Source organism: Gavia stellata, chromosome 19 (genome assembly GCF_030936135.1).
Source record: "Gavia stellata isolate bGavSte3 chromosome 19, bGavSte3.hap2, whole genome shotgun sequence".
In the NCBI taxonomy this organism is placed as follows: domain Eukaryota; kingdom Metazoa; phylum Chordata; class Aves; order Gaviiformes; family Gaviidae; genus Gavia; species Gavia stellata.
In genome coordinates, this window is record NC_082612.1 from 14,640,567 (window position 1) to 14,661,400 (window position 20,834).

General features: G+C 38.4%; 1 protein-coding gene across 1 annotated transcript in view; it reads right to left on the reverse strand.

The window, feature by feature from the left end:
* Nucleotides 1–399: 399 nt before the first annotated feature.
* The window catches only part of INPP4B (inositol polyphosphate-4-phosphatase type II B), a 274,537-nt gene continuing 254,102 nt past the window's right edge, over nucleotides 400–20,834 (reverse strand). Inside the window, 1 exon segment of the mRNA XM_059827010.1 lies at nucleotides 400–574. Within this exon segment, the coding sequence (XP_059682993.1) occupies nucleotides 400–574 (175 nt within the window).

Sequence of the window (20,834 nt, forward strand, 5' to 3'; positions counted from 1 at the left end):
AACAACCGCCCTGTAATATTTGTCTAGGGGTTAGTTTGTGCTGTGCAAATTAATTTTTAATTTTTTTTTTTGTCAGACTAATTACTCTGGAAGGAGGGGTTCAAGCATTCAGGATTTCACATCTTCTTCTATACAGTGACAGCATTGTAAATGGGCTTTCTTTGAGCTAATTACAGTGGGAAAGCTTTACCATGAACAGAAAGAGCAAATCAATTCACTCAATGCATAGTATACGTCTTAGAGTTCAGAAAAAAATAACAAAAACATAGTACACTTCAGACATTTGTATCTTAAAGACAAATCCTTGGGGTCTGAGATTGTAGAAATATTACAGCATAATTCCTTTTTCTAAAGTTAGTTTGTTGCTGTTTGTAGAAAAGAAAGGAACACGAGCAAAGTTTATTGATATTTGGCTAATAGCAAAGCAAGACTTAAAATAAGCCACACAACCAGCAAGTGTGAGCTGACAAGCAGCAAGGCGACAGGATAGAAGTGTCGAGAAGTTGGCTTGTTATCAGTTAGACAGCCTGTTTCGGGATCATCCGATTCATTCAGTGCTCCCTGGGTTTGTCTGCTGTTAAACAGGGGAAGTTAGGAACAAATAGAAGAGCATTTAAACAGCAAAGCAAGCCAACATGTAGCTATTTTGACAAAGAGAAACTATATAGCCATTTTGAGGAAATAGATTTATGCTAAGTACTTCCAATACATTTATTGTGTTCTACACCTGACCTGGGAAGCACGATGACTAGGTGGCTAATACATTATTAAGCCTGCTAGGTGCCTCAGAGTAGTATTCACAAGTTAACATTAAATAATTTATGAGATGAACTATACTATCACTAAAACAAACACACACACCAAACAGAAATGAAATAAGGAAGTTAAAAAAAATAGTCAAGGAAGCAAAGAAAAAAAGATAATGAATATGTCACAATGCAACACTGACAAAATAGTGTCTCCATGGTGTTCACAGGGTTTTCAGTCCTGCTTCACTATCTATTAGGAAATATATAGGCACATTAGGAAATAGAAAGGGCACATGCTCTTTTTTGAAAGAATTAACAACTATTCTAAAATAGTTTTAAATGATGGTAAATTGACTTCTTCAAAAATTCAACAGTGCTGGTAACTCAGTTTTGAAGTCAACAACAGTTCTTTTTACTTAAAGGCTCACACTTACATTCCCTTAAGAAAATTACCTTGTACTTTGTTCAGTCAACTCAGCTAGGAACGAATCTGCTTACAGCAAAGTGTTACTGAATCACCGTAAGTTGCACGGTCACCTTCCTATCAGAGCAGCAGGGATACTTTCAAATCACTGCCAGTCTTTGCTATTGCAGTCTTTGTAGCTTCTCCACAAGCAGAAGTATGCATACTTCAGCTATGCCTATTCAATCCCTCTGAACTTAATTTGCGTACACTCAGGAGTCCTGTTTCTTCCTGTTGCTTCCTTTGGGCAGTAAGGACTGATAAGGCTTTTATTTTTCTATATACTATGAAAATTCTGGGATGAAAAGATAACTCGACGTTTTTCTCTGTGGACTTAAGAATATCCAAATATATCAGATTAAAATACAGTCCTTTTTCAGAAGCACATGTCCCAAGTATGCTGTTTTTTCAAGAAAGAAAATGCTGGCAGACCATAAAGAGGCTGTAGGACAGTAAAAGTAGTATGACGTTGCCCCAGGTAAGATGAAAAGGGTGTATCGAAGACAGCAGCAGTCGCTTCATCTTACAGAAAGCCCGCATTTCTGACTCGCACGTTAAAAGGCAATGTTGAGTTGCTTGAGCTTGGATAGCAAGAGAGGTTCAAGAACTGCGTTTACAGGTGGGATCCTAGGAAAGGGGCTGATCAAAACCATTCCTCGCACAATTTTCCTTTTAAAGAAGCCATCCATAATAAGTTCTTAATTTCTTTCTTTGCTTTGAACATTCAATCTGTATGTTAAACTAATAAAGAGGACAACCTATACTATTTTAAATAGCAAAATAAAAGATAAAAACCAAAATCCCCGATATCTGAATCTAGGTCAAAGCAATTACTGGTGTCAGCTGCTTTTGGTCTACAGTTTTGAAGTGTCTGTGGACAGACCTCAAACAGTATTTTAGACAAAATCCTCTCAGAAACCGTCAAGGAACGAAGCTAACTGTATGCTATGCTGACTTTGTCAACACTGTGGCTTACACTGAAATAAATAGTTCCATGTTCTGTATCAGACCACTTCATCTAACACTTTTGTCCTAGGGTCCATCCCCAGAACTTCCTTCCTCTTCTCACAGTGATAACGTTACCATTTGTGATTAGTTGTGAGGACTGCATGTATTGCTCTTGGTTAATTTCCTCCTTTATCATGTATTTCTACATATTTTTAAAAACATGCTGCTTGCTGTTTTTCCTTTTCCTTTCTCAGTCTCTACAGGATCCCACAAGTCTGCCTCTTTGACCCTTTTGGACTGTCCCCTCACCCCTTTTCTACTCTTCAAGGTGAGCCTGCTGGTTTCAGCTCACCCCCATTATGCCCACAATTGAGAGCTGTACCTCAGCCCTCATAGACCCATCTATTCCTTCCCAGTCACAGAGCCCAGGTGCTTTTGGACTGTCCTTCTGGGTGTCTCCCATCACAGATGTCGTAGGTGCACCTATGGCAGAGCGGATGCAGAGACAAAACTCTGTTTTCTCTTAAAAGATACATCTAGGCAGCAACAAAGTTCAGCAAGTTTGCACAGCCACTGCGTTAGCCACTGTTAGGTACTTCATTCTGGAGAGCCTTAGCTTTGCATGCCAATAGTTTATTCTAAGCAGGCTGAGTTACATGCTTGCAGGTTGGCCCTGCAGGGATGAACCCTCCCTACTTCTGTGCTGTGCCTTGTTCTGTTTTGGTCCATATCTCATTGACAGTGTGACTGTCTTTTATCTATGCTGCTACAAGTCCCATTAGCATCAGTGAGATTTATGCAGATGTAATGATGGAAATACAGATAAAAGCCATTTGTTCCATTATTTTTTTCAATAGAAAAGCCTACAGTACATTTGTTCTTTGATATGCTGAAAAGAATGATCAGTGTCTTTCAACATAAAAAGTCCTATCTTCCCCCAGGAAAAGCACAGTGAACAGCTTATGCACAGGGACTTCTGTTCCACAAATTAGTCACATCATTCTATGCATGATTCAGTAAGACATCCTCAAAATAGAGCAAAAGGATCCAGCTCCATTATTAGCTACCTAAGAACAGGCTGAGCAGAATACCTAAACATGCTTTTAAATTAAGAGAAATATTTGATCACGGTCAGATGCCTTGCTAAGCTCTGCTAATGCTTTTCAATGCACTGCAGTGACAATGCCTTCTAACACATCTTAAAGTGTTCTCCGCAGTGACTAACGTATCTAGTCAAACAAAGCGAGGCCCTACACTCAGCTGTCAGCAACATGACAACACTGCTTCCCTTGGCTCATCAAAACCTGTAGAAGTTTTATGGCAAACAGTATGAATCCAGCTGGTGGCATGTCAGCTGGATTTATTTGGCTTCTGACTGACACTCAGCACAACCAGAATAGAGCGGTATCTGACCCTATTATGGTGTGAAGGTATAGCCATCGTTTTGGATGTTCTCTCCATCACAAACCATACTCTAACAGCTCTGAGCTCACACCAAAGGGAAGGAAGACGACTCCCAAAATATCAAGCAAATTTTTTATTTCACACGCACAATTTTAAGAGGAATAGTGGAAGCTTCTAAATCCATAACATCTGGGGTCACGAACACCTCTCTAACCTATAGTACTATTTTTATTCATTTACTTTCAAATTGTTCATTTGAGGCTTACAACATAGCACAAATACATCATAACAGCCAGGGTGCTCTAAGTTTAATGACAATACAACCATTTCAGTCTGCCTGCTATCTTACTTGGTGTTTTATCATCTTAAACTCCTATTGGGATAATGCTGCATGCCTATCAAATGAGACAAAGGCAAAACAGCAGGTATTTTCTGTTGGTTTTAAATTCAGATGATAAATTGTTTGAACCTCTAAGCAGTGGAGCAGAGACGATGAAAATGGTGTGAGGAAAAAAGCGGCCTCTCAAGAGTCCTTATAAAGTCAAGCACACATACGAGGGCACATTCTGCCTTTTGATTACCAGTCACACTGACGTCCCTGTGCAAGGTTTTTGGAAGAGACACACTTAACACTTTGGGATATATGCTTCTTTTGTTAGAATCTTTCCAGCTCCAGCTATTAATGATAGTGGAAATGCTAAATTGCCCTAAAGCAGTACTTCAGGCAGAATAGATAGGCAGCTTTCTATCAACACAAGGATCCCGTGTGCCAGCACTGACTTCAGTCTGAATTTGAGTCTAAATAGCACGTGTACTTTGGTGGAATTTTCCTTTTTTGCAGACAGACTCAAGCAAGCAGTTTCTGGGCCTGCTGGGTTTTTCTTGTCAAACTCCAGTGCTGACATAGAAAAATGGCAAAAGTGAGATGCTTCTCTTTAATCCCATCCAACAATAGCAGCACAGACGTTTCTTCAAATAGAGGGGATTGCTAACAGTTCTCGATCTTACAGTTTTGCTTACTTACCTGTTCTTTTTATTTAAGACTATCACAATCCAGAACTTCTAAGAAGCAGCTTCTCTAAAGAGTGTTTTCAGCCCTCTCAAAGATTTTAAACAGAATACTGTTTTAAAAAAAAAAAAGTTTCTGGAGTGAAAGCAGATTAATTTCTACATTATACATGTTACTGTGATTCACTGAAATGCTTCAGGGAAAAATCAACTGTTTCAACACGCAGCACTACAGTTCTAGAAAGTAGCCTTAACTTTTTCAAAGGGGAAAGATGGGATCCTTGTGAACATTCTCCTGGCTGTTATGAAGATGTTGCACTATAACACCTAGAAGAATAAAACATGATTCAGAAGGAAATAAATAGATCTCAGCCTTGTCCTGGAGGATTGCTGCATCAGAGCAGAACTTAGATAAAACATATGTTGAAAGATAAAGTTGATACAATAAAACCTCCAACAATTTGTAAAAAAGAAAAAACATTTCTGCATTGTTTCAAAATGGAAGATATAGGAAGGGAAGCATCAGAGACATCTTCTGTATCAACGACCTTTACAGTCATTATTTTTCTGATGCATATTGTTGTCAATAACTTACAAATTTTTCCTCAAATCTAGATGGTATTAAATAAAGTAAAAGATGCTAGAAATCAATTTTTGCTGCTTCTGTGATCCTATAACCTCTAAACTGGTTCAAAACAAACAATTGGCATTACTGAAATTGTCGAGCAGTCTCACATCTACCAATATTGATGAATTCAGTCAGTGACTTGGAGACAGCTGCTATTTAGATAGACACCAACAATACAAACAATCTAATATGTTTATCAAATTGTCACACTAACCCCTGTCTTTTTGTTTTACCATTTGTACTGCAACTTTTTTCCCCTATTCTTTTCTTTTTCCTGTGCTTTTGCCACATCCTCTATTTCCCTACCCTTGTTTGGTTATAACACACTACTTTTCTAATGCCGTTATTTAGGAAATAAAAAGGAGAGCACATCATATATAACATAAGGCTTGTCTACTGAGTTTGACCAAGCAGCAGATTCATGACCTAGTCATGATGACATGACACCTAAATCTTGAAAAACAGTTAATATACAGTAATTCAGTCTTTTGCACTCAAAACTATAGCACTGTTACTATGGGTCCTCAGTCTGTCCAGAGAAAAAGATTCCATTTTGAGGAGCTGGCCAAAAATAGCAGGGTGCTGGAGGCTCAGCTAGCATCACAGTACTAGATTTTAAACACCGTTATGGCCATAATGGTTCAGTAAAGAGCAACAGATTAATCAACACACTGTCTTGCAGTAGTACTTAATAACAGGGAAGAAGATATTTAGTTTCCACGCACACAACCACATCCTGGAAAACCCTATTGTTTTATGGGATCACATTGACAGACACGGGTTCTTTGGAAGGAATGGTGAAGTCAAAATTCAATTTACACAGTTGCTCTCTTTCCCTCTGCTGTGTACGTGTTCTCATTAAAGTCAGACTAATTATAAATGTCCACATTTGCCACCAAGTTTTTTAATTTCCTGGAGCAAGTGAAAGAGGCACACCCTGCATGCAATAAAGCACAACTCACTCCTGCTTTGGGCTACAGAAACATCTCCCTGCAATCCTGCTCTGCAGCACCCTTCCCAAAAGATGCGGAATCTTACAGATTGAACCAGGAATTCACAATTTATTAACTGATCGTATGTTCCCTCTAGATTAAGAGGAAGACATTAAGTTAATTCTGAGACAAAATATAGGAAAATACCTATACTTAAAAAAAAACCCCCACAAAAGCACGTGCTCATCTATTGTTTGCTAGTATGCAATGATGCAACATGACAGCACCATTTGTTTGTTCACATGATTACAGTTTAACAACAACAGAAATAGTTCCCAAGTTAGGTATTTTGTTGTTTACCAAAATTAGAGAATATAGCTAGAGCTCAGTTATTGTTTGGCATATAATAAATTTCCTGAAACTACAGTACAGGTTAACCGAGACCTATTCATGACATCAGACTGTACCTGACAGTTTCAGCCCAAGAAAGGGTAAAGTCTAAGAGAAATATTTTGACTTCTTGTTTATGAATGCAATTTTTTTTTCAATATTGTCCTACATTAGAGAAAGTCAGACAAAATGCTGAAATATTAAATGCTAGGTTAAACATTTTTAGTTTGTTTAGACAGCGTCTCAGACAGATCTGAAAAACAGAAAAATTTCTAGTTTGGTTCATTCTGTCCCAAAATTGTTGGCTTACCAAAGAACAAAACACCTACTGTTTGTCCTTGTTTACTTTTAACATACCATTAACTCTGAAGAACAGATGAAAGGGCAGCTTCAAGCTTTATATCTAACACGCACAAAACATATGCTATTTGATAATATACATCTCCATCAGCGTTAATCCCAGCATTTCAGAATTCTCTGCTGATTACAGAAGAATTAATATTTTCCTTTGTGACTGATACAGAACACCTGCAAGAATGTTTTTTCCCCCCAACATTAAAGAGTAACTATGTGGTAAAATAGTAACATTGACAAAATTCATACAGTGAAAATACAATAAAAATAAACAAAACATTACAGTTAGAATCACAACCCATTTTCTTCACTGCTGCTTTTAAGACACCTACATTAGCAGTTTAAACCCGTCCTCAGCAGTTCTCCGCTGCTGCAGCTGAACAGCAAACCCAAGTTCATGTTCTGTGTCTATGTCCCCTTATCTGCCAAAAGAGATTGCCAACCAGAGGCCGCTACATGGGAACAGTTCCTTGGTTGTGCCAACTCCCAAACTGCCCAGGAACCACCGAAGAGAGTGCTAAAATCAGCCAAAATTGTGCCAGGAAACATTTAATAATTTCACTGTATAAAATCACTGATATCATGTCCTAGAAACATTCCTCAGTGTTTTTTAATTTACAAGTATGGGCAGAGGCTTCAAGTCCTGCAAAGTCATTCTGGTAACTGTGTGAGAGATTAAGCTTCAGAACTGAAAAGTGATGGGTTTGCAGGAGAGGTTCTTCTTTACCTGTCAAGACAGCTGAGTGGATTTTGAAACATGATCTTCACCTCTATTATACTGCAAGCAAAGGATTTGCTGTTTCATTCTACTAGTTACCAATGCTGCTGTGCAGTATTACACATCAATTCTACAAAGGTTTCTCTTTTTATCAAAAACCATGGTTCTAATAATCTTCCCAGACACTCTTCTATAAAGTATTAAGATTACATATATGGGAAATTCTCAGGACAAAATTGCAAAACCTTTCCTGACAAACTTCTCTTGCAAAGTTTGAAATTCAATCCAACGGGCAACCAATATTAAAGCAAATCTGAGCTATGTCTTTGTGTAGGAAAACAACCAAACAAAAAACCACCACCAACCCATAAGCCAAATCTCAGGTTTCTTAGTGATCTGCGCATGTGTGAAATGATGACAACTACATCCTTCAAGTAAGTTCTGAACATACAAGACATATCCCTTCCATAAGGTTATGGCACTAGTATAATTGGCTAGTGAGTCACAGTTGTTTCCAGTCTCTTTCTGTCATAGCAAGGGATTTTTACCAAGGATGTGATTATACATTTAGCTCACATAGCACAGTGAAACGTAAAGCCATGATATGTCTTTCATACATCTAATCAGGTTTTAAATACTTTCTGTTGACTGTGAAAAATCTCCATGAATCATCCCTTTTCTTTTGGCAAAGATTTTTTTAGCCTTTTTTCCCCCCCCATGGTGAGGACAAGTGGCAAAGCTAATGTAAGAGACAGAAAAGGCTTCCTGTACAACTAAACAGTCATGCATGAAGAATGATGCTTAAAATCTGACGTTAATTTCTAGATGTTCAAATCAATGGGTAGGACGACAAAATTAAGGTCAGAGAGTACTGTCGGCATAAACAAAGGATCACTTAATCTATGTTGCATTTGTAAATCAGGTCATTTTAAGTGAGGAGGGTGTTGAGCAGCAGTAAGTATGGATTTGAATATTGTAACTTAGTGTTTTATACCTGCAACTTCAGTTTGAGATACACAAAAGGAGGAATGCAACTGCTTCTGATTAATGACACCAATTCACATAATCTCTTCATGGGATTAACTGATGTGTGAGTCATAAAATAAATCACAGGACAGATCTGAAAACTACTCTTCCCTTTCAAGTAAATAATGCCAGTTCATTAATTACTTTCAACCAACATACTGATACAGGTTTTTTTAAAAAACACATTAACAGTTTGAGATCTGTACTGTTCTGATCCCAGCCATTCTTCGAGCACTAGTACCATACACAGAACGTGGGTGTATTTATGCAAGGGGAGTTACAGCACACGTAGATTCCCCCATCACGAAAAATGCACCTAAACCTGATTTTAGCTGGTGCACGAGTGCTGATACTAGGAGCACTAAATGCAGCAAAGAAAGCTCCCCTCCTTAGGCTAGGTTGGTGGCTAACCAAAACAGTCTACCCAAAAATGCATAGACTGGGATGCAGACTGTAGAAATCTGGAGATTGCATCCCAACAATCCTATCAACAAACCACCTTCTCTTTTCTTTAGCAGGTTGATTTTAGTCAAAACTAAGAGAGTTTTATAAAATGCAAGCAACATCCTATTTGAACCCCAAATGCACTATGTTTTCCATTCACTTCCTTCAGAGCAAATGACAGGGCAGGGCTGAAATTCTCATGAAGTGCCTTGAAAGTGTTTGTTGTCTTTTCTGGTAACAGGTAATGTGTAGAGACTTCAAAGAACAAACTCTTTCTATGGGAAATTAAAAGAGGGGAATGTGACTGTTTTCTGTTTACTTGTTTTGTTTTAGCATCTATTTAGAATCATAGAATCACTTAGGTTGGAAAAGACCTTTAAGATCATCGAGTCCAACTGTAAATCTAACACTGCCAAGTCCACCACTAAACTATGTCCCTAAGCACCTCATCCACACGTCTTTTAAATACCTCCAGGGATGGTGACTCAACCTCCTCCCTCAGCAACCTGTTCCAGTGTTTCACCACTCTCTTAGTAAAGAAATTTTTCCCAATATCCAGCCTGAACCTCCCCTGGAGCAACTTGAGGCCATTTCCTCTTGTCCTGTCACTAGTCACTTGCGAGAAGAGACAAGCACCCACCTCACCACAACCCCCTTTCAGGTCGTTGTAGAAAGCGATAAGGTCTCCCCTCAGCCTCCTCCTCTCCAGACTAAACAACCCCAGCTCCCTCAGTCGCTCCTTGTAAGACTTGTGCTCCAGACCCCTCACCAGCTTTGTCGCCCTTCTCTGGACACCCTCCAGCACCTCAATGTCCTTCTTGTAGTGAGGGGCCCAAAACTGAACGCAGTATTTGAGGTGCGGCCTCACCAGTGCTGAGTACAGGGGCACGATCACCTCTCTACTGCTGGCCACACTATTTCTGATACAGGACAGGATGTTATTGGCCTTCTTGGCCACCTGGGCACACTGCTGGCTCATATTCAGCTAGTGTCGACCAGCACCCCCAGGTCCTTTTCCACAGGGCAGCTTTCCAGCCACTCTTCCCCAAGCCTGTAGTGTTGCATGGGGTTGTTGTGACTCAGCAGTTGGCCTTGTTGAACTGCATACAATTGGCCTCAGCCCACGGATCGAGCCTGTCCAGAAGGATGGCCAAAGTTTTTTGGAGCCTGTTCTTAGAAGGAAGTACTTTTCTTCCCCAAGTACCAAGGAGGAGGACTGAAGCTGAAATCTTTTAAACAATGTATTTTGTACATTTTACAGGCTTTTTCTCTTTGTTTGTTGTCACTACTCACATTTGTAAGGAAATTTTTTTGTCGACTGCTGCTGCAGGTTTCTCAGTAAGTTTCAGACATACTCTTCCAGCTCCCTTCATCATATCTCAAAAAGTTAATATTAGACTAGACCATCACTTTTAAAGCAAAAATAGCACTGCACTGATGGGGAGAGTGACGAGATGAAAACCCATATAGTTTTACTTCTAGAATTTCCAGAAAAAAAAAAATGACCTTTTGAAGATTTGAGATCACTATAGACTAAAGATTTGATCAGCAGTGTATTTACCTCCTGCATCCCTAAGCCTTTGCTAGCAGCAAGCAGTAAACAAATAAATTAAAACACAGAGGCAAGTATCTTCCTCTCTCTAACAACGCTACATTTTCCTTACTGTTACAAAGAAATTAAGGACATGGTTTGGCTCAGTGCAGTCATAGTAATCCACAGTTTGCCAGAGATCAAAGCTGCAGCTCTCACCATATGCTCTATGAACTACGTTCAGGACTCCCTGAACAGAAAAAGAAGAGTTTCACTACACTGGCAGTATCACTTAATGATGAGTATGTCAGTATCACTGACAGATAAAAAAAATGCCAATTTCCTTCTCAATCTGGATTGAACTATCAAATACATACTACTTTTTTTATATCAGTTTTTTCTGTATCGCAGACTGTATTCTCTCAAACACTCAATCAGTAGTGAGGGAACTCTCTCACCGGAGTTATCACTACAATGCCTTGGGAACTGCAGCTTGCAAAAAGCTACAGAAATCTGCCAATTCCTGCAACTTTGGAGTCTCTGGGATAGAGATATGTAAAGAATTAATGTCCTCAAGCACATCCGCAGCAAGCTGTATGTGGAAGTGCAAAGCAGTACAGCAGTGGGGCTTTTCTCTAATGGTGGTAATTGCCATCACTTACAAGTAAGCAGAATGTATACTATTTTAAAAATGCTTATAACTGGAGAAAAGAGGGTGTTTTCCTATGAAAATTCCAAAACATGGAATATAAAATCGGAAACATCCAAGATGTTGTGGAAAACTTATCCACCTATAAACTATTATTATTTTCTTCTGAAGCAGCAGCAAGACAGTAGCAATGTTTGAGTATTTCCTTCCTTTCTTCCCCAGGATGGGACACGGAAGGTAGCAAAAGGGTATAAATCTTCCTTCACTGAGATAGTGGAGAACTATCTCTGTCACAGTGCGTTTTTCTACTTTGTTATGTACTCTGGTTATTTTGCACACTGGAAGGAAAACAGTTTAAGAAACATTTCAGTAAGACATTGTCTCATGGTGCTCCCACTTTAGATAAACACTGCAACAATTTTCCAGAAAAACCCTGTCTTTTGAAATAACTTCAGTGTCCCTAGAACACAACACTGAACGAGATTGTGCTGGGGGCAATTTCAGCACCTGCTATTTTACACTGTTTTTATAAGAATGCAGTTCCCAACCCAGTCCAGTCTGAGAGACATTAATCCTGGTATTGCTCATGTTTCAGGTCATGTTTTTCTTTAATCATTAAGAAAAACAGTAATGCTTATTCACATGCTTAAAGTGTTTGCCTTGAGTATCTGTGAGCCAGAGGCCAGGTGGTTAAACAGAAAAATCTACAGTGCAGCCAAAAAGCACATAGGTTGTTAATTAGAAACACTTCATCCTCCCCAAATGCCCATTACAATGGCAGGCCTTAAGGAATTCTGCTTCCCTTTTAATTTCTAATGAATGCTAATGCCCTTCAATTATCTTGTAACATATCCCACATTAGCCTCACTGGGAATGATACAGCCTTTCCAAGCCTGGTGAGATGTGTCTGCATTCACAGTCCTCTCTAGCACTTGCTCATGGACAATGGACTAGGAAAATGTGCAGCCACCTACTCTAGTCCCAGCAGGCTGCTGCTCCCCTTGTCTTTTGGTTAACACTGCGTTTCTGTGGCTGTTGGACAGCAGTTACAGGCTTCTAGTAACTACACAATTTCCCTTTTTAAGCATACATTTACTGCACTGGTAAGAACACATCAGAGACCAACTTTTAAACTGCTTAAATTATCCTCTGCAATGAACACAAATATATACGGACAGGTATGCAATGTTCTTTTAAAAAAAGATCTCAACCATTCTCACAGTCTTACTCTCAATTAACCTTTACTAAAAACTAAATCAACTTCATATCATCTCACCGGAGCCCAGCCAACACATGGAAAGGATGCTGGAATCATGCTTGTCTCATTTTGTTAGTATTTAATTCTGTGTTAGTTAAAAATAAATTCTGTAATGTGCTATTAATGCACTGCTACTGACAGCTTAAGTAAAATCAATAAAATACAAAAGCTGCAATTAAACAGAAAAAGTAATTTTAAAAAATTATCACTGCCAAGCTACAGGCGTCTCTTGTTATCTCATTAATATACACAGGGGGCAGAGTTGGCTTGTGCACTATTTATGTACCACTAGGTTAATAATATCCTTCCCACTCTCTTACAACATGGTTAAAGCAAACAAGTAGCAGAAATGTTCCAAAATATTTGTGTTCAGTTTTGCTCTTTGCATGAATACTTAAGGATGGCAGATACGAGATTCAAACAAAGCTAAAGGCACATGAGTGCAGGTCAGCAATTGCACTTGTCAGATGAGTATGTACATTAGTGCAGACAGAATATTTGGTGCATGAAATAATAAACGACATTTTCCCAGGTATGGTACACAGTAATGAAATGCATGCAGAACACTGTAGAAAATTTAAAACACGGTAATCCATCCTAAGCTGGAATTACTCACAGCTAATGGAAATTTCAGTGGAAAAATGACAGTTTTACATTGGCCCAATAATGTTTTCTTGAGTTCAGAATAATTAACAATTGAAGAAGTAACAGACAACGTGAGGGCAAGGAAAGAGTTATCTATCAAACATTTACTTCCCTAAAGAGGAGATACTTCATTTAGAAAGCTTCTCCTCTCCCTCCCATTCATTCAAATGATTAGCTGCATATTTTTACTAAGGAATACTAGCTATAAATAAGTTCTTTTTCAAAAATAAATACCTCAAATCACAATGGTAGAAAAATTAGAACATTTACTGAAAAAGGTTTTGAAAAAGTAACTTCTACACATCTATTTCCTTTGAATGGCTAAATATTTGCAGAATTCATAGTGTTCCCAACATCATGTAAGCTAAAGTAACTTTGTGTCCCGAAGAGCTATCAAATTAAGTTTATATATAAAAATATATATAAACAGCAATTTAGGATAATGGCACTTTAAGTACATTGCTTAATGGCTACTGCTCTCTATATAAACAAGGAAACTAACAAAAGTGGACTTTTACCCCCAAAATATCAAAGCATGCAGTAGTTATTTTATCATACGAACTAAGCAGATAAACAAAGGAAGCAGCCCAAATATTGTAGCGGCTGAAGGTTACACAGCAATTTAACAGCGCATTTTTAACTTTTTACCCTTTTTTTTTTTTTAAAATAACTTCTGGCTTCCCTGACCCCACAATAATAAATTGGTGTCTAGTGACAAATCTACATTTGAAACACAACAGCGTGCTGATGCCAGCAACATCTCCCTCATGCTAAGTTTTGCCCTCCTACCTTCATTTTACCTTCAGTTGTTTACTAGGATAACTACAAAACACAATTCCAAGATCTGATCCAAATCCTTCAGAAGGCAACATATCATATACTCCCTAACTAGGAGTAGCAAGTCTTCAGGTGCCAAATCTGACAGCCCAGGCTTCCCATACATCTACAGAATATCCACAGGATGATTCAGAGCCCTAAATCAGGTAGTTAACCATCCTCCAAGGTGTGTACTGGGAACATGAATTCTTAACCTAGACATTCATACAATAGTTATCTAAAGTTTTATGACAGAAACAACTTGATTATGAGTGTTGCATGGAATTCAATGGGCTTTGGAAAAAAAATTCTGCAATGGTTAATTGCCCAATGTTTTTTCCCCCCATCTTTACAGACCTTTATGATCTCCAGCCCATGCTTGCACTACCACTGCATCACTTACAAAATAAACCACACAAGCCTCACATTTTCTGTCCAGCACCATAAATAGTCAAACATGATGGCTAACAACATAAACTTTCAAGCTCACTTGACTACAGGATATTTTTAAAGGACAGTCTTGATTTTTCTCTGTAATGTGAATAAAAGGAAAAAAAAAAGATTTATGAGCAAGCAATTGTCTGTTTTGGGCTATGTAACAACGTGGTACAGAACATTAAGCTTTGCAACAAGATTAAATGTCTTTTTATTTCTCTTCTGGCATTTCGTACCCAATGGAGTATGGATAGCAAGTTTAAAGTTTTTATTTTTGCCATAAAAGATCATTTGACTTCTTCCTCTCCATTGTAATATGTATTTCATTTAATAAACTTTATAATTAAAACACCCCTACTAAAACCACTTCTCTATTCAAGGATTGCAATTCAGAGGGGATTCATTTAGTTCCATTAGTTTTAACATCTGTGTTTTAAGTTGCAGATAGCTTCAAAAGTAGCTATTGAGGTAATACATTGCTTCATTTACAAAGGAAATTGGATGCTTAATGCATTTTGTAATGCAGTAATAACAGAGTGGTAGTATTTGCATAAAGCAGCCCACCATAATAGCAGGTGTTGGTCCTGTCTGGGAGAAGGTCTTTTGACTCCTGCTAGCCCAGTGTGGGCTCCTTGTTCCATCTGGTTATATATTATCATAGATAGAGATCAGTGAAGTCCACACCACAGAAAGCCCCATTTGGTAAGGTTTGTTACCTCATCTGTGCCTAGAAAAACCAAATGCATGGAGAGAGGATGCTTTTCAATTTAACCAGTTGTGTGGATTGTTAGTGGAGAACACACTGGCCAGAAAGGACCAATCACAGCTTCATAAAGATCTGCATTCTCTTCCGTGCTTGTGTAACGGCTGGTGCGGCTGCTTGGAGCGGGGGACGGGATAGGGCCCAGCGGAGACCTCTGATGGCAAATTTCTAGCCAGCATTTGTTGGTGTAGTTCCTTTGACTTTGCTAGAGCTATTCCAGCTTTATTTCAAGTATAGGCTGTTTGTCATTGAGTATATTAAGTGTATGTGGCACAAACCAGTATTTTAGAAAAGACATACATGTCCCAATTAAAAGAATTTGAGGGAGACGGTGGCTGTTATCACCACAGTACCCACTGAACTGCATGGCTGGGATTGTGAAAAACGTTTGTGAGTTTTGCTTTCCAAATGGTTTTAATTGGTTTGATCATTCTCTGTTACAGAGGATCAGTCTCTTCGTCTTACTAACTCATTATTTCCTAGAATTATCACATCATGATAGTCACAACTATCTTCTTTCACAACTTCGCAACTATTCTTCTTTTGGATATGTATTTAGGTAGATCTGATTCAAACCTAACAGCTGAATTCCAAATGTTCTTACTATATTAACTGTAATAGTAGCAAAGCAGAAAATTTCAGTTTTTCATCTGCTGAAGAGACAAACACTCTCAGAACAGAACGATGTCTGGAAAATACCTGTACTGTGTCTGAGCACTTGTATAAGCATGTGGGAGATAATCAATACCATGAGTTCAAGTTCATTACCACCTCATTTCAAATTTACCTTGGAATTAAACTTAAATTGAGACCGAAATGAGTTTTGTTACCCCTATTGTGCTTCATGGAGAAAGATTCTTCGTGACAGTAGGAAGAATGATTGCCTTTGGGACTGAAAACACAGAATTGGAGATACCCCTGTCACAAAATAATTAAAATAAAAATTCAGCTAAGACTACAAATACTTTTCTAGACTACTGTGCTATGTGTTTGCTCAGCACCCTCTTTACCAGTGAATACTTGTTGTCTAAAAGTGAGAAAAAGCGTCTGATTTGAAAAATGCTAGTACACTCAAGTTTCATTATCCTTCCTGAAACACCAACAATAGCTCTATCACATTATATGAAGTGACCAAGTTTTCCCAGCACTTCTACCTCAGTAAAATCTTCATCTACAAACAAGTATATTCACCTGAGGACAGTAAAGCTATGGGGCAAGACATAAGATGAAGATCTCAAGTCTTTTAACTAAATTCTAATTGCTGGTCAAAGCATGCAAAACAATCAGAAACCACAGTGTTACAGAAATAAAGTACTTGAAGAACTGTTTCTTGTGTTGTAAAAATATTTGTAAAAATATTGTAAAAAGCCTTTTTAAAAAATTTCATTTCATTAAGTCACATAATAAAACAGCAACATGTGACAAAATGAAACACACCGATTCCTACATTTGTGCATTTTCTTTGTCTATAACGACGTGTGCATATTATGTGCTCTACCATACAGACCAACATACTTAGGAGGCAAAACTTTGCTGTATGCAATGTTGCCTTGTCAAGGCACCACCAAAAGGTGGATTTAAATCCTCTTTAGCCAGAAAAATATTTTACTGACTTTTAATCTACCAGATTAAAATTATACAAGTTACAGACAGACAATATCCTTGGTCATAAAAAGTACTCTAATATTTCTGTAAAAGTAAGCATGAAGCATAAGGCCATATCCTCTCTAAGGGCTTCATGAAACAAGGTCATGTTCCCTTCAAGAAAGGGCAGAAGGAAGTAAGTTGCAATGAGAACGCAAGACAGTATTCTTACAGAATGCAGCAAGGCAGCTTAACGGAGAAAACCAATCCTACAGAAATAAAATGAACACCCCTCTACTTGGCAGCACCTCTTGGGCCACTTCCATTGCACAAGAGGGAAAATAAACAGCATAGTAGTTGTCTTACATGTACCAGCTCGCTTTAAGAATTAATTCAAGTAGCATCTTCATGTGGCAAATGCTGTTAATCTATGTAACAGAAACGTCAAACTATATCTAAAGCAATTGTCTACAAATTTGCTGATAAATGCATTGTAGCAGCAAATTTTTACAGAGAAAGAGGACATCGGGAGCAGCCTTCTCCCCCAGGCAGCAACGCAGTAAGAAAGCAAGAGAGGAATTTATTCAGTATGAAGTTGGGGGAGGACTCCGCACCAACACTCAGGCAGCGTACACTCCAGTTCGGCAGTGTCCAGGAAGGAAAGAGGCTTAAAAACTGTGCAGCCAGCACTGCTGCATGCGGCATGGCAGCACAAACCCAAGTAGCAAAAAGGAGTGGGAAAAGAGAATTATTAATGTGTAGAATAGTGAATGTCAGTAAGGCAATGAACCTTATAAGCATTGCCATTGCACATTCAAGTACAGCACACAACCTTTATTTAAAATAAACCAGACAATGAGAAGAGTCTCCGTTTAAGAGAAAGTAGATCCAAATTCAATTTCCAACAAAGGAAAGGACTGTATGGTCATGAGTAAGTGACTTGACATCTCTATGCCATTTTTCTCCCATTGAAAAGTGAAAAAGATACAAATGCATTTCTTTATCTCACCCTCTACTTGTCCATTACAAGCTTTTTGAGTCAAGAACATTTGACATTAAGAAGTGTTTGCACATCTGCTCAAATCTCAGCTCTTGATCTACTTCTAATACACTTAACTAGCAATTATTAAATGAAAGGCATTTAGCACATATGCAGCTTACCACGTTAGCAGTTGCTACATGGGTGAGAAAGTGGAGAATGCAATACAGATAAAAAATGATAAGGTATTAGAAAGTATCACATTTTCTTCAGGAAACAAACTCATGTTACATCTTTTTTATTATAAGATCTTAAATGAGAGAGAAGACTTCTTAGAAATATCTACATAAACTAATAGCAACATATAGGTAGGACAGAACATATTCTAAGTGCACACTGATGACAACAAAAGGTGGAAGAGCAAACACTGAACATGTCAAAGACATTTTAAAAACTCATGAATAAATATTCTAAAAAGTTATAACCAATATTATCAAAGAATGCAGAATAAATTAATGGACCTTTGAGAATGAGATATTATTGTAACTGCTTGTCTTTTAAAGGCACTGTAATGCTACTTTGATTATTTCAAAACCATCCAATAATGCCTTTGACAGAGTGCCAGTTTAGCCATTTCTATTAGCTTTCCTGAGGCATTCAATGTAACAGCCATTTTATTAGCTGAAATAAACTTAGGACAGAGGCCATGCCAGTCTTGGTTAAACCAAGTGAGCTAAAAAAAAAAACCCAAACAAACAAAAAACCAAAACAAACCAGACTAAAGGTGCTGATTTTTATTTCCTGGCTGAAATGTATTACAAAAAACATTTCACAACAACCTACTCCGGACACTCCCATCTTCTGCTTACCACGCCACCACAAGGCAGTTTGCTGGAAGTTGATCAGCAAAACTTTCTGTTGTTGATTACTTTGTATTCTGTAGCTGCTCCACTGTCAACAGTTATGAATGAGTTATAAATGGATTTAAATAAAAAAATCAACAACTTTGCGGCAGTAAGGAGTGCTTTTTTTCAAAATGCATATAAAAACAACATTATTTTAGACAGGAATGATACATTTTCATTGGACTTGCCAGTTTACCCAAGACACAAACTGTTAATCAGATGATCCTAGAGCAAGGTCTTTCTTATAAATACGTGACTATGTGATCATATTGCTCCTTAATCCTTTCTTTTTTTTGGTAATCTAAACAAGTTCTTCATATCTGACAATGCTGACTGTTGACTGGGGTGGGTCTATGGCTGAGGAGAAAACATTTATTTTTTTAAAAGCAAGGTGCAGCTCATTGATCTACTGCTGATAACAATTAGCTGCTGCCTTTTTGGTCTGTCTTCCTACAGAAGCAAAGGTTACATGTTAGTGCTTGGTGTGAAGGGAAGGAAGATGCATCTGTGTATTCTCGCAACCTTTGGGCACATTGACCAAGTTCAGCTAAATTCAAATGTGGGCTAAGAAACCTCAAAGATTATTATGTTCTCACCAGTATAAGGAAATACACAGTCACACTGCAGAGAGACACTGTCAAAAGGGGGAGGCTGTAGCATGAAATTGAAGCTGCTTATACATCAGGAGACACATATGATGAATGAGAGGAGGAGAAAGAGAAGGAGATTTCTTATAAATGGCCAACTGTGGAATAACTTCAGTTTGGCCTTAAACAATCATTCCCCAAGAAAGTCTATAAGACATGGAAAGATACAGAAAACTTCTAACCATCCTAAAAAGAAACAACAACCTGACCTCATACTCCTTCACTGAGCTAACTATATCAGTATGGTAATGCTGTCAATAGCAGTATTTATATTAAAATCACAGATGTTTGGAATATTTCAAGAGTTATCAAATTACCCCCCAAAAGTGATATTTTCTCCTTTAAAGGAATAAAAAAAAGAAAGGCTACAAATAACGGATCCAAAAAAAGAATAATGATACCCTGAACACCACAATACTATGAAATCTTTTACACAAGGGTAAGTTTAGCTTCCGAGTACCACAGGCAGAGGTATCTCCTGCCTCATTACCAGGTAATCTAACTAGGAAGCTGGGTCATATACCCAAAATATTTCATCCCATGACAGAAGTTACAGGGAACAGTGATTCCCTTGCCACCCTCTGACCTCCCTGGTATATGGGACTTAAACCTTGGCTAAGCCTTGCCTGGGATCCCAGGACCCTGCACAGGTAGAAACTCTGCTCTGGCGCCTTCCTGGAGCATTAGAAGCAGCTCCAACAGAGGAGAAAAGCCAGGTGCTTTTCCCACTGCTGGAAGACAATACACACCTGGCAACAACCAGGTTGGGGAGAGAAGATAAGTTGGCAGGGAAGTAAGTCCACAGCAGGGCACAAAACCAGCACTGCAGATGCACAGCCAAACCAGTGCCCAGTGATTTTGGCAGCAGGTGTGTTCAGAGTCACAATACAACTACAGCACCACTAAGTCCCAGGGTTGGAAAAACACTTTAACTTGTTGTAACAGTAGGAGTCAACTGTGGAGTGATTTGGCTGTGCATTTTGGGAGGACTCCAACCTTTACTTTGCATTAACTTCCTTATAAACACATACTTCCTATTCATACAGATTACAGTAGAGGCTTAGGCTATTAAGAAAGCAAGTTCCCAAAATTATCTCCCAAATTTATCTCTGAATGATCCAGAGAACAGAATAGCAATATAATGCTGTTGGCTTTGTTATTGGGTGTAGTTCCAGCCAACTACAGATAACATCATGGAAGCAGGAAATCTATATTAAGTACATAATAGCCCAAATGGAAACTCCTTTGGTTGCTCCACTACAAACAGCTACCAGGACTTGTACTGGAATGAAACACTGAGAAACACCTTGCTTCAAGGTACGCCAGTGAAAGTCTGCCAGTGGTTGCTGTAATGAGGAGACATTTACAAAATGTCACTCACCAAACCAGAGCTGCCATAGAAAGTAACAACGAGGAACCACTACTAAAACTCACTCCTGAACTGAGCTGAGCAAGGCTACTGTCAAAGGAGTTCTTCAAAATGCCATACACCAAGGTGACACTGCAGGAGAGAAAGAAACAGGGAAACTCTTACTGAAAAGAGGAAATAGAGCAGCAG